The 14,620-nt window shown below is 45.5% G+C and overlaps 1 protein-coding gene across 1 annotated transcript in view; it reads left to right on the top strand.

The window, feature by feature from the left end:
• Window positions 1-14,276, top strand: part of LOC308628261 (uncharacterized protein) — a gene marked incomplete at its 5' end in the record, with an annotated part of 28,005 nt that extends 13,729 nt beyond the window's left edge. The window contains 4 exons of the mRNA XM_081255082.1: window positions 5,520-5,620; window positions 13,032-13,172; window positions 13,354-13,535; window positions 13,653-14,276. Coding sequence (XP_081111208.1) covers window positions 5,520-5,620; window positions 13,032-13,172; window positions 13,354-13,535; window positions 13,653-14,028 — 800 coding nt within the window. The 3' untranslated portion in view covers window positions 14,029-14,276. The remainder of the gene's footprint in view (window positions 1-5,519; window positions 5,621-13,031; window positions 13,173-13,353; window positions 13,536-13,652) is intronic.
• Window positions 14,277-14,620: the final 344 nt, after the last annotated feature.

Genomic DNA, 14,620 nt, shown 5'->3' with positions numbered 1-14,620 from the left:
TTTGTCCATCCAGATCCACTCTCTACCTTTCTCTGCTCAGTTCTTAGCCCTGGGAAGCTGATTACATGAGTTGCTCTTTAGCTTCAATTTGGATTTGGGCAATGCGGATCCCTGGTAGGAGATCAGAGGGAGGTAGGAACAGAGTTGTTTTGTTTTGTTTTGTTTTTAATCCCTGGCTTTCTCCCTGTGGGGTTGCTGAAGAATGGCTGCCTCTTAGACCAAAGGTTATAGCTGCTGCCAAGACAGCCCTCTCCTCATGGCTTTCTTTTCCTGAGTTTCCATAAACATTCCTTCCCTTTACAATGTCAAGTCTAGGAGTAGGAGTGGTCATGTTCATATTAACTAGCTACCACAGAGGACATAAGCGCCAAGAGAAGGGCAGTGCCTTTTGAGTAACTCAGCACAGTGTTCTGATTCTTCATCATTAGCAGCCAGATCCCAGAGGACATTGAATATACCATAATAAATAGTTTGAAGATGACACAGCCAGCCCTAGAATGAAAGCTGTAAGAGGACAGGGCCTTCATCTCTTTTTTTTTTTTTTTTTTTTTTGCAGTACGCAAGCCTCTCACTGTTGTGGCCTCTCCCGTTGCAGAGCACAGGTTCCGGACGCGCAGGCTCAGCGGCCATGGCTCACGGGCCCAGCCCCTCCGCGGCATGTGGGATCTTCCCGGACCGGGGCACAAACCCGTGTGCCCTGCATCAGCAGGCGGACTCTCAACTACTGCGCCACCAGGGAAGCCCACTCATCTCTTTTATTAACTCTCCTCTCTCCAATGTCTGGTACCTAGTTAGTGATCCTTCAATATTTAATGAATAAATGAATGAATATTGAAAAAACAGCTCTGAATAAAATGGAAGGAACTAGTGCTTAAAACTGACTTCCATTTTATGTTCGTATTATATGCTCAGTGCCTATTTTTACAAGCTGCTCTTACTAAGCTTATGGTCAGTGATCAATATATGTCTATTGTTATTCAATATGGGTAACAATGATACTGATGTCAAGGAAAAGGAGAATTTCTTATTGTCTTTAAAACTGTAGTTGAATTCATGGACAAATGGTCTAGTGAGTTGCACTGAGTTTTAAAGGTTTTTTTTTTTTTTTTGGCTGCATTGGGTCTTCGTTGCTGTGCGCGGACTTTCTCTAGTTGCGGCGAGCGGGGGCTACTCTTCATTGCGGTGCGCGGGCTCCTCGTTGCGGTGGCTTCTCTTGTTGCGGAGCACAGGCTCTAGGTGCTCGGGCTTCAGTAGTTGTGGCACACAGGCTTAGTAGCTGTGGCTCAAAGCCTCTAGAGTGCAGGCTCAGTAGTTGTGGCGCACAGGCTTAGTTGCTCCGCAGCATGTGGGATCTTCCCAACCAGGGCTCGAACCCGTGTCCCCTGAATTGGCAGGCGGATTCTTAACCACTGCGCCACCAGGGAAGTCCCTGTTTGTTTGGTTTTTAAGGTTCTATTGCAGAATTTTTTCAATAAAAAAATCTGAATTTTAAATTTTGAAAATGTTAACTACAGAATTTTGTTCTTCTTATATGAATTATTTAATTATCAAGCAGTAATAAAAAATGAATAAATATCTTTTAAGCCACCATAACAGTCAAATTCCTATTATAGCCATAAAGATAACAAATATAACAATATTACTTAAACTATGGAATACCTAGCTGGTGAAATACTATGTAGCCAATAAAACTTAAGTAACAATGACATAGGATTGCTTATTGTATTATGTGAAAAGAGTAATATAAAAAAATTTTATATGGATGAATATTACAATGTAAGAGAAAAGTCCAACAAACACTTAGGCTTTAATAAAAGCTAATGGTTGTCTGGATGGTAGTACTGTAAATAACTTTTCCTCTTACTTTAAAATTTTTTTGCCAAATTTTCTAATATAAGCATATATTATTTTCATAATGAAAAAATATTAAAGCATAGTAAGTCTATCATCTAAAATACAAATTATTTTCATTACTAATGGAGAGAAGATAAGCAAATTAAAAAGAAATAAAAATTATTCCTTTCGACTCTGATGAAAAGGATAAATACACTTAAATACCATTTAGAACACAAACTGACTTTTTCAGGTTTCTAACAAGCCTACAAATTCCATTATGTGATACTCATTTTACTATTATTATTATCATCATAATTTATTGCTCATTTTTATTTTACTGAAATTTTGTTATAATTAAAGCACAGATGGGTAGGACAATCTTAATCTATAGAGCTACTGTCCAGTTCCTCTGTGTCAAAGTAGCAAATGAAAAGGATTTGGATTGGTAATGTTAGCCTAAAACAATAAAACAGCCAGTTATTTGACCAGCAAAACAGGTTTATGCAGGAGCAGCAAAGAATTGTTATTTGGGACATGCAACTATGGTGAACTACATGCAAGCCTTTTAAAACAAAGGAGGGGAAACTCATAGAAGAGAAGGGCAAGTTAGGAGGAGCTGTTATAAACAAAAAGTACATTGCAGGAATTTGGGAGTTCGAGGTATAGTGGCCTTTCACTGGCTGATTTGTGACAGTCCGTCACTGGATGAGCTCTTGCCAGGCAAGGAGAATATCTTTCCTCCTCTGGCTGATGGTGGTGAAGTAGTGTCACTTTCTGCTGGAAATGCGAAGTACATCTCTTCCTATTGGGATCAGTATTGATGTTGAGTGCTGTGTGCATGAGAGCTCCCCCTTCTGGCCTCCTGACTCCATTTTAGTGAGCTTTCCCTTTATTAATTTTCACACTAATAAGGATATGTCAAGTTTATTGTCTCGTATTTTCCTTGTTTCTTCTAGACTACTGGAAATTTTGATCTATTGGGATGTAGGTAAGGTAAAGTAAGTTACTCTGTCAGGGTGAGTTTAGGTGCCTGAGATGAAAGAAAATAGAGCTAGGGTAATTGCTACTCATCAGAACAGAGAACTCTCCAACATCCTTGTGAAGAGTAACTGGACTTTACGCTTTTACCCAGAAACGTTTAAATTTTTCATTTAATCTTGCCGAAACACTATTTGTCGGTCAATGACTAGAGGTAGGGTGAAAGCTAATTGTCAGCTTTAAGATGTAGATTTTAAAACTTCTGGGATCCAGGTAGAGTAACGAACAGATGATTTGAAACAATTCCCTTGAATTGATTGTTATACAAACGTGAGTTTCTTTCAGCATTAAAATAAATATGATCTTATTTTGTGCCTCAAAAAAAAAACAAAACAAAAAAAACGTGAGTTTCACATGTCGGGGGAAGTAACCTGATCTTTGACTTTCAACCAGTAGGCAGTACAGTCCCAGCCAGGTCCATCTCCTGCCCATGTTGAAATTATAAGAAGATAGAAGAGATGGTGGATATCCTCATTTTCTGAAGCCCTAGAAAACATCTCTAGTGTGTATATATATATATGCTCAGGCCACCCAAGATGGCTGTTCTCTTGCTCTCTGTCCATCCCCTGCTCAACCAATTCCTGCTTCACCCTACTCACCTGACCGACCTTCCTACGTACTTGCCCCAGGCCCCAGCTAAAGATTGTTCTAACTTTAGCCACCAAGATAGCATATCAAAGGGGTGGTGAGGGACGTACCCTTATGCTAGTTTCCCTGGTAACTGATGAACCAACCTGATGTCAGCTCCCCCATAACTGGTAAACCCCAATCCCTTCCACGATCCCCACCTCCACGCCCCCCCGGAGCAAACACTACTGCCATGTCCTGCCCATTGTTCACGGTAGGGGTGTCGCTCCAGGACCCTGTAAATCCCCCTGTCCATTAAACCACTGAACTCTCTGTTGCTGACTCCATGCTCTTTCTTCTGTCTTAAAGTTGGGCAAGTGCAGGGCTTCTGAGCCTGCAGGGTGTAGCCCAAACATATATATATATATATATATAATTTCTATCTCTAGTAGCTAAGTGTCTGATATATTTTCAAAACAAGGTAAAACTATGACATATTATAAATGTATAATATTTATAAAATAAGAAATTATGTGTAAACATATGTCAAAGATTTTCTGTAGCTCATTAAGTGATGAGAGAACTGGGAAATTTCTTAAAAGTGGTTCAAAGGAGAAGTCAAATTTATATGGAGTAAAGAAATGTTGAATGAATTTACAAATGGAAGCAAAACTGGATTTTTCTACAGGAGTGGGTGGGTAGGGAAGTCAATCCCACCTCCATCCAGGCAGAATTTTTTATATGTCTGAGGATGTGAAAGGCAGAATAGTGCTTGCCTCCCCCTACCTCCAAGATGTCCACATTCTCATCCTTAGAACCTGTAAATAGGTTACATGGCGAAGGGGAATTAAGTTTGCAGATAGAATTAAGATGGCTAATCAGCTGACCTTAGTACAGAGAGAGTTTCCTGGATTATCCAGTTGAGCCCAATGTAATCACAAGGGTCCTTAAAAGTGGAAGAGGATAAGCAAAACAGTCAGAGGGTGCTGTTAACCACAGAAGGATGGTCAGAAAGATGCAGCATTGCTGGCTTTGAAGATGGGAAAAGGGTTCAAGAAGCCAGGAATGGAGTAGCCTCTAAAAGCTGGAAAAGGCAAGGAAATGAATTTCCCCCTACAGTCTCCAAAAAAGGAATAGAGTCCTGCAGATACCTTGATTTTAGCCCAGGGAGACCTATGTGGGACTTCTGACCTCCAGAACTGTAAGATGGTAAATTTGTGCTATTTTAAGGCACGGAATTAGTGGTAATTTCTTTAAGCAGTAATAGAAAACTAAAATAAGAAACACTGCTGATTAATTACAGAGATTAAAAATAGCTTAGTCAAGGACAAAGGCAGGTGCACACGCACGCACACACACACACACACACAAATTAAGACCTCACACTATAACTGCAGAGCGTATGGAGCTTACTTTGGGGCAGCAAATAAAAGGAGGAATGTATTCCTAATGAGATGAGTGACTCAGCACTTAGCAATTGCAAAAATGCTCTATCCAACCACAGGATCATTAATCACTGATGGAAGCAGAAATGAGCAAATTGATGACTCAATGGTTCAGTAGAATTCCCCTTGAAAACTGGGAAGAGCCAAATCATCAATAACTCTGGAATCAATTCTTGCTCCATCAGCCAATTTCTAGCCAAATGGAGTAATGGCCTCTTGGTAGCCAACTGCTTCAGCTACAGGGTTTGTGTTACAGCAGAATTTTCTTTCTTTCAATTAAAATAAGCTGGGTAAAGCTTAGAACTTGACTCTCATCCTATGGAAACTCTTATCAAGTAGAAACTGATTGACACACAAAAAAAGCAAAAATATAAAAAGCATGAGCTAAAAAAATGATGATTGAAGTAGAATTATATTGTTTTTGCTTTCCTGGCATTCATACCTCATTCTTTTCATAGCAACACACTCAGAGTTTCAGATGAGGCTGATTCCACACATATTCCTCTTACTACTCCATTTAAACAAATGGGGGTGAATGACTCAGCCTGGCCCTTCTGTCTCACTGATTGGTTTAAGAATTTATAGGACCAGACTTGACCCACTGAGAATCAACCTTGGACCATTATTTGAAAGTACCAGGCAAGAAGCACTTTCTATGGGCTGGTCTTGCTAACCTGGTGGAATATGAATTGGAGTTAAGGGAGGATCAGCTTGACAATGAAGTCAACTCAGAGGTAAGCAGAAACCAGAACTCAGATTCCTTTGATATCATTTGTACTCTTAGGCTCAGTCATGCCTGTTATAAGATCAGTTAACTCTGGTCTCTTCAAAGTAGCCAATTATCAATATTTTGTCCCTTTTCCCCCTTAAGTCCATTTGGGCTTAATTTCTGTTACTTGCAATCAAGAGAGTCCTGACTAAGATGACCATGTAGATTTGGGAAGTTATCTCAGTACTGTTAAAAGATAAACTGAGGTATATTAAAAATGTTAAGAGTTTATTTCAGCAAAAATCAATTCTAATCTAGCACTGCCAAACCAGAAGTACTTAGAAGCTCCACTGACAGGAACTAGGGGAAAGACTTTTATAGAAGAAGGGCAGAAGCAAAGCAAGGAAACTATTTGATTGGCTACAGCTTAAATGTTTGCCTTATTTGGAAAAGCCTAGTTGGCTGTTTGCAATTGGTTGTCCTTAGGTTTTGATTTCTTAACCTTGAGATATGAACAGGCTTAGGTTTTGGTTTGCTTAGTAGGCTGATAAGGTATTAGAACCACTTTGGTCCAATGGCCTCCTTATTTAATTAACACTACCAAACAGATGGATCGAAGAAGAAAGTAAAGAAATACACTAGGGAAAGAAAAGACGAACTCCAATTGTTAAAAAACAAAAACAGGGCTTTCCTGGTGGCGCAGTGGTTGAGAATCTGCCTGCTAATGCAGGGGACACGGGTTCGAGCCCTGGTCTGGGAGGATCCCACATGCCGCGGAGCAACTAGGCCCGTGAGCCACAACTACTGAGCCTGCACATCTGGAACCTGTGCTCCGCAACAAGAGAGGCTGAGATAGTGAGAGGCCCATGCACCGCGATGAAGAGTGGCCCCCGTTTGCCACAACTAGAGAAAGCCCTCACACAGAAACGGAGACCCAACACAGCGAAAATAAATAAATTAAAAAAAAAAAAAAACAAAGAAGGGGGTTAAATATCATTCATACATTAAACATAACACAAATCACAAAACTATTCACAATACTTCCCACAGAAGAGAAATGATAGATGTCATGGCATTCAATAGTCAACATTAACAGCGAAAGCTCTTACAGAACCAAATGTCTTGGCAAAGTGGTTTCAACTTCTCCCACTATGACCTCAGTATATTTTATGCTGTCCCTAAATTTCCTGAAACACTGTCCTGGGATCCATATCAGCATCTATAGCTTTGTTTGAAGTCCGGGGGAATGACACAGAAATGGAGAAAATACAGTCTGACTTTGAGAGGCTTAAGCTCCAGGGAAAGACAATAGAAAAAGAAAATCTGTCACTAAAAGTGAGCACCATTTGTAAGAATGGTAGTTATCCCCTTATTTTTAACCATTCAAAAGAAATTATTTCTTCTTTGAAATCTTTCTAGAACCTCCATTGTAGGCTGTACTTGTAGATGTAGATCTGTGGTCCTTTTTAGTGTATTTTCAGCACATCTGAGAATGCAGAAGAGGCAAAGAGAATGAAATCAAAATAACTCAATTGTTAGAATAATATGATTAAGTTGATTCAGTCAGGAAAACAAAGTCAAACTATTAAAAAGAGTTTTGATGGGGAATATCATCTTTCATAAATCAGCAAGATTTGGAAAGCAACCTGGTGTGTGCCCCCTTTTCATTTATCTTAATTTAGCAGCTTCATGGAGCCAGGCCTGGCAGTTTCTAGTTCAGCTTGGGGTCTAAGGTTGTGGGACAGATTGTTCCTCCATCCATCCCCCAGGTATTCACTTAGTATCTTGATTCAGCTTTGAAAGGGAAAGGAAATTTTTCAACTCATAACAAAGGACTAGTATCAAAACATAATTTTAACATTTAAACATAAATTTTTAAAACTCCAACAAATAATAATGGATAATAATAATAAAAGACAAACAACACAATAGAAAGAGAGGCAAAAGAAGAGAAAACCTGAATGGCCAATAAAGTTGTGAAAAGATGCTCAACCTCATTGCTACTTAGGAAAATGCAAATTAAAACAATGATATGCCATTTCATACACATAAGATTGGTGAGAACTAAAAATAACAAGTGTTGGCAGGGATTAGGGATATTCTCATACACTAAGTACAACCACTCAGAGGAGTAAATTTGCAATTATTTTTATATGCAAGGTTGAAGATATCCTATGGCTTACCCTTCCACTTCAAATATTTACTCTAGATAAATGCTCAGGCAAAGCTGTTCACGGCAGAATTGATTTTTGTTTGTTTGTTTGTTTGTTTTTTGCGGTACGCGGGCCTCTCACTGCTGTGGCCTCTCCCATTGCGGAGCACAGGCTCTGGACGCGCAGGCCCAGCGGCCACGGCCCACGGGCCCAGCCGCTCCGTGGCATGCGGGACCCCCCCGGACCGGGGCACGAACCCACGTCCCCCGCATCGGCAGGCGGACTCTCAGCCACTGCACCACTAGATAAACCCTGGCACTGATAGTTTTAATGGAATGGACCAAACCATAACTTCCATGTACTTGTTTTCCTAAAAGTTATCTTTCTAAGAACTTGTCACACTGGTTCTTTCTCATCTCCTTTTCATATTTTGAAAGGCATCTTACTCAATCTTCTGAGTCTCAGTAGCTGTCAAATTTTCTAGAGCACTGAACAAAGGGACAATTTAAAATATCAGGTTAGATATTGAGAAAAAATTGGACTCAGTAACCATGTAAATAAATCCTTTTGCAATCTGGATGACTTTTGCATGGGAGGAAAAAAGTTTTTTCCCTCTACCCTTCTTAGTTTCATTGGCTGGGGTCCTATAAATTAGACTGACAAAAAAGAGTAACAAGAAAAACAAACTGAAGTTTATTAACATGATTCATACACATGGGAGTAACTCAAAGGGGTGGTTAGAACTTGGGCTTATGTAGCATCTCAAACAAAAGAGAAGTGACAAAATAAAGGAAAAGGACTTTTGAGTTTCTAGGGTGGCAAATTGTGGGAAGGCCAATATATACGGGAACTAATGGAAAATAAAGGCTAGTTAGTAAAGTTTGTTATGTACAATAGATTGCTTTGGTGCCATGTCTGGGCTGGTAAGGGTAACTTTTGTCCTTCCTGGTAGAGAGAGGAGGGGGAAGAACTTTACAAATTTATGTTCTGTTTTTAGGCAAATGGAGGAGAGGGCAGAGAGCTTGTACCTACTGCTTCTCAATTGCCTTCAGCTTAAAATAACCCTTATAGCAAAGTGGCATATTCTGCTGCTGTTCACTTTCAATTACTTGTTTTCAATACCAGTGGAGGACCAAATTGAGCTGTCAGTTGATTGATTGTTATATACAATACCTGATAATAAATTACTGTATGATTTTTGGCATATTAAAACTCAGAAGTCATTATATTGCTATAACAAAATCCCTTCTGTTCTCTTCTAAACTTTTTTTTTTTTTTTTTGGCTGCACTTTGTCCTCGTCGTTGCACGCACCTTCTCCAGTTGCGGCGAGCGGGGGCCACTCTTCTCTGCAGTGCACGGGCCTCCCATTGTGGTGGCCTCTCCCATTGCAGAGCATGGGCTCTAGTCGCACAGGCCTCAGTAGTTGTGGCGCGTAGGCTCAGCAGTCATGACGCACCGGCTCAGTTGCTCCGTGGCACGTGGGATCTTCTGGGACCAGGACTCAAACCCATGTCCCCTGCATTGGCAGGTGGACTCTCAACCACTGTGCAACCAGGGAAGTCCCTTCTAAACTTTTTAATATGGAAAATCTGAACACAGAAATGAAATCAGAGAATAAGAATGAATACTCATATCTTCCACCTTGATTGAACAACTGTTAACATTTACTTTTGTTCTATCTGTCCATCCATCTACCTATTTTTTTTTCTGAAACTTTTTTTTATTAGTTTCTGCTTTATAACAAAGTGAATCAGTCATACATATACATCTGTTCCCCCATCCCTTCCCTCTTGCGTCTCCCTCCCTCCCACCCTCCCTATCCCACCCCTCCAGGCGGTCACAAAGCACCAAGCTGATCTCCCTGTGCTATGCGGCTGCTTCCCACTATCTATCTACCTTATGTTTGGTACTGTATATATGTCCATGCCTCTCTTTCGCTTTGTCACAGCTTACCCTTCCCCCTCCCCATATCCTCAAGTCCATTCTCAAGTAGGTCTGTGTCTTTATTCCTGTTTTACCCCTAGGTTCTTCATGACATTTTTTTCCCTTAAATTCCATATATATGTGTTAGCATACGGTATTTGTCTTTCTCTTTCTGACTTACTTCACTCTGTATGACAGACTCTAGGTCTATCCACCTCATTACAAATAGCTCAGTTTCATTTCTTTTTATGGCTGAGTAATATTCCATTGTATATATGTGCCACATCTTCTTTATCCATTCATCCGATGATGGACACTTAGGTTGTTTCCATCTCCGGGCTATTGTGAATAAAGCTGCAATGAACATTTTGGTACATGTCTCTCTCTTTTTTTTTTTTAATCCGGGCTTTGCCATTTATTAGCTATAGTAGTTCAAACAATTTATACAATGTCTTCCATAGACATAGTGTTATCATACAAATAATATGAAAATAATAACAAAAACATGAACAACAAAGATACCCTGGTATCCTAGTAAAGTTAATTAAATTTCTGTGAAATTATCTGGCAAAACATAAATCCTAATGAAAAGTGTTTCTACATTTTATGTTTCTTTTTTTTTTTCGGTTGCCAACTTTTAATTTTAAGAAGCTCATTTTTTTAAATGACCATGTACTATCACTATTCACTCATAAGAGAATGGGAAATATATGAATATTAATTTTTTTAAAGAAAGGAGATGCATCACCTTGGAATAAAGGCCTATCCTTCCCAAGAGAGGGCAGTTGGCACCAGTGCCCAGGGGTCTCTCCAAGGATCTGTGAGCACTGGTTCACACACCAGCGCTGGGGAATTGGTGGCGGATTCGTTATCGCCATCAGGGCATCTAGTTCCCAGTGGAGGATTTGACGTCTGTGTGGACCAAGTAGCTGTTCTCTGTTCCCAGACTTGACAGGTGGCTCCTGTGCAGCCGGGTGTCTCACACGTGTGAGCTCAGGCTCAGCAAGAACCGAGGGGAGGCCTTGTGACTGGGTGGGACGTCGCTCTGCACAAAGCCAAGTGCACCTGGCTGGCAGCGCTGGGCCACAGCAGGCCACGTGGTGATGTGATGATGACCCAGGGTGACCTTCGGTTTGTTTTCAGCTCGAATCACCCAGAGAAGTCTGTGCATCCCCTGCAGAGGGCCCCCACCCCCAGCCTGCCTTCTCTCTGGGGAACCGGTCGACCTGCAGATGCTGCCCTAGCATCTGTGATGTTCAGCTGCTGCTCCAGAGTGACTGGAAGGACAGATGTCTGGGGCGGGAGCTGAGGCCAGGCTTCATGGCACGTGCACAGCGCCACTTGCTCTTCAAACAAGCCTCCGCACTTCCGGGGGACAGGCCCCACCTGGCACTGTGATGTCGCGTCCTTCCCCAGCTTTTGACCTGAGCCTTTTCAGCTAGCAGCGATGCTCTGCAGGGTGTGTGTGGGGTGCTAGGGCCCGGGTCGGGGGTGTGGCCCGGTGCCTGGCCTCCAGAAGCGTGGAGGGTGGCTGAGGCGTTGGTGGGAAGGCAGTGGTGGGAAGGCAGTAGTTGTTAGGTGTGGTGACGTGCCCATCTTGGGGCTCAGAGGCCAACTTGGTTTCTCTAGGGATCAGATCAGCGAGCCTGGTTCTCTGCCCTGGATGCTGAGGGTGGGAAGGGGTGGATCTGGCACTGGCGGTGGCTCTCAGGGAACAGGAGGCACTGTGGCACAGGGGAGAGCCTAGTGTGGGCAGAGCCGGGAGCAGTAGCGTCCCGGCACCACCGCATCTCGACTGCCCACCCCAGTCAAGGAGGGTGGGGCTCACTGTGGTCTCTGAGGCCCGGGGGAGCCTGCTCCCCTGTGACCTCGGGGAGACACCTAATCTTTTGGGTCTCCATTTCCTGGTCTGGTAAAGCAGAGACCACACGTGAGATAAAGCACAGACGTGCCCAGCACAGCCCCTGGCGTGTGATAAACGTCCGGTGAGGGGCAGCCCTCGGCTCCCATCAGATGGGAGCCTGGCCTGGACACCCCCTGCCTCCACCCCTGGCCGCTTGCCTTGTGAAGCAGAACCGGAGGGCCCATGTGGATCACTGCCCGGTTTCCCCAAGCAGGTGGCCATCTCCCCGGGGCCTCGCTGCTTGCCTCACCTGCCTCAGAGGCCTCACCCTGTGTCAGCACTTCGTACAGGAGTCCTGGAAACGCCCCCCTCCCCACCACCGACAGGCAGCTGAGCCTGTGCCTGGGACTGCCAGGGAGGAAGGAAGCGATTGGGCGCCTGTCACCGCTCTCCCTCTGCGAGTCTTCCCTGAGTGTGGGCCGAGGGTGGCCTGCTGCCCACCTTGGTGGCTGAGGGCAGAGGCGGGAGGTGATGACCGCAGCTGTCATTGGTTCCCGGCCACTGCCGGCCGCTATGGGTAGACTCAGGCCAGGGAGGCCTCTTACCCTGCCCGCCTGATAGCTGGGCCCAGGGGTGTGTGTGTGCGCACACATGCACCCAGGGCAGGGCAGTGGCCAGACCCCCACTTGCCCTCCCCCATGTGCTCCCCCAACCTCACTGCCAGCCTCACTGGGTACCTGCTGTGTACCAGACACGTGGCGTCTTCCTTCTACCCATTCCACTTCTTCGTAGGATTTGCCCCCTTGTACTGAGGAGACCTGTCTCCCTAAGCCAGCGCCTTCCCCTCTCTGGGCCTCAGCCCTCCCCGCCCACCTTCTGGGGCTGGATCATTCCCAGAGCCCCTTTCTGGCTCCCGGTTTCTGCAGGTGGCTGGTCGGGGCCAGGTGTGCCAGGGTGCACGGGCTGTTCGCCCCCGGGGTCCTGGTAACCAGAGATAAGCTGGTTGTAGCCAGTAATCCTCTAGTTCTCTGGCTGGGGTGGCAGCTGGCAGCCTGCCGCTTTCAGGGGCAGCTGTCCTGGAGCAAGGGGACTCAGCCTTGTGAATCCATGATGCTGCCTGTGGGTAAGCCTTCTTCCCCTACTGCCACTGCAAGGGCCGTCTTGCTGACGACACTCCAGGCCAGTGCCAGCAGGCCCGGGGCGGCCGTGTGTACCTTTGTGTGCGTTTTCCTGGAGAGAAGCATTCCTGGGCCAGCCTTGTTGCTCAGAGCGTGCAGAGCTTAGACGGTGTTGACTCTGGTGGCTTCTCTCTGAACTCCTTCATCCCCAGGAGGACTTTGTGATTCTCTGTCCATCGTAGCAGAGGAGCATACCAAGCCGTAGGGGAGAGACGTTTCAGGAGGGCTTTCAAAAAGTGGCGGCTGGCCCCATGGGGAGGGGATTTAGGGCGTCAAGGCCATACTCACTGCTGCTCCTGAGGCGCTGTCCTTAGCCGGCTTCTGTCTTCCTCCACTAGGTCCAGACAAAAACAGTAGTCCAGTGTGTTGAGTACTACTACATCCAGAAAAAAATGATCCAGTTTGACTGCGGCCGAGCCCCAGTGCCGGAAAAGAGGGTCAAGAGAGAGCTGGATGAAGCAGACAGGACAGAAGCGAAGGTAGAGGGTCTCGGGGTAGGGCTTCAGGAGTTCAGCACGGATCTGGATGCCCGGTGCCCATCCAAGCTGGGTGTCGGTGGGGGGGTGCACCCCGCGACGTCTGTGCTCTGGACACCTGCTTCTCCCTTAGAAGGGCAGCGGGGCGGTCAGCACCCTTTCATCATCTCTGCCCCCTCTGCAGGTCACTTGTAGCCCTCGGAGGAAACCCAGCCACCGTCCAACCCCCGAATTAAAGAGAAAGACTAAGAGTTACAGGAGGGAGTCCATCCCCAAATCCAGCGCAAACGCCAGCTCGAAGCGGACCCCTGAGCTGCCGGGGAGCAGGAAGGGCCAGGGCTGCTTTCCCTGCCGGGAGTGTGAGAGGTACTGCCCTTTCCCTGGATGCTCCCACAACGCCTGCCCTCAGCCCCCTGCGGTCCCCCCCTCAGGGCTACCCGCCTCCCCCTGCTCTGACCCCTGTGTCCTCTGGTGCCTCCTCAGGGTGTTTGACAAGATCAAGAGTCGAAATGCCCACATGAAGTGGCACCGGCTTCAAGACCACGTGGAGCCCACCGTCAGGGCAAGGGGGCCCGTGGAGCCCTTCCAACTGGAGGAGAAGGAGGGCGAGCTGGGGGCTGGCATCGGCCCTCTGCGTGGGCAGCCAGTTGGGACGGGCACCTCCAGCCCTGTCGCGTCTCCTTTAGCCACTCCAAAGCACCCCTCTGCCTCCCTGGCCCCGTCCCTGTCCCCACCGGGCAGCCCAGCTTGCAGACATGAAAGCCATTATGCCACGAGCAGGCAGGGGACGCACAGTCATCTGACCACTGTGAAGGCCCTGTCAGCTGTGCCAGAGGCTCTGTTCTCTTTAGGTCCATAGTCACTTGCCTTCTTTCAGTTCCACTCCTTCCAGAGCAGAGAGGCTTGGAGAGGGAAAGGTTAGCTCTGGGTAGTTCTTCAATCTTAGCCTCAGTTTCAGGCTTTGGTTACATTTGTTAGATAAGGCCAAGATGTAGAGAATCAGTGGGAAATACCTTCAGATCTCCACCGTGTTGGGGCCCCTTACCGGGGGTTTCTCTGCCTTCGAATTCTGTCCCTAGTCTTGCCATGACTTGTACATTGTGAGGTTGTTTTTGTACGTGTTGACTTGTAAATCTTATTAAATTGGGTTCTTAAGCAGCTGTCTTTTGGCTTCCCTGCCTGTTGATCCAGTGAAGGCTTTTGAGCCCCTGCCGCTCCCAGAAGCCACAGTGACGAGTAAACTGAGTCCCTGCCCTGGAGGAGCCTCATACATTAATGCAGCCAGCATTTATCAAGCACCTACTATAGCTGTGCCAGACAATGCCCAGTCCACGTGATGGGGACATAGTGATGGAGGGAGAAGGCCCCTCCCCTCACAGAGCTTACATTTTAGGAGCGGGAAGGTAGCAGTGATAAAGCAGCAAAAAGGTGAGTTTAGATATCTATAGTGC

Source organism: Mesoplodon bidens, assembly GCF_964165515.1.
Source record: "Mesoplodon bidens genome assembly, chromosome: 1".
NCBI lineage: Eukaryota > Metazoa > Chordata > Mammalia > Artiodactyla > Ziphiidae > Mesoplodon > Mesoplodon bidens.
Note: the sequence above shows the minus strand (reverse complement) of the source record. Positions and strands in the feature narration are given on the sequence as shown.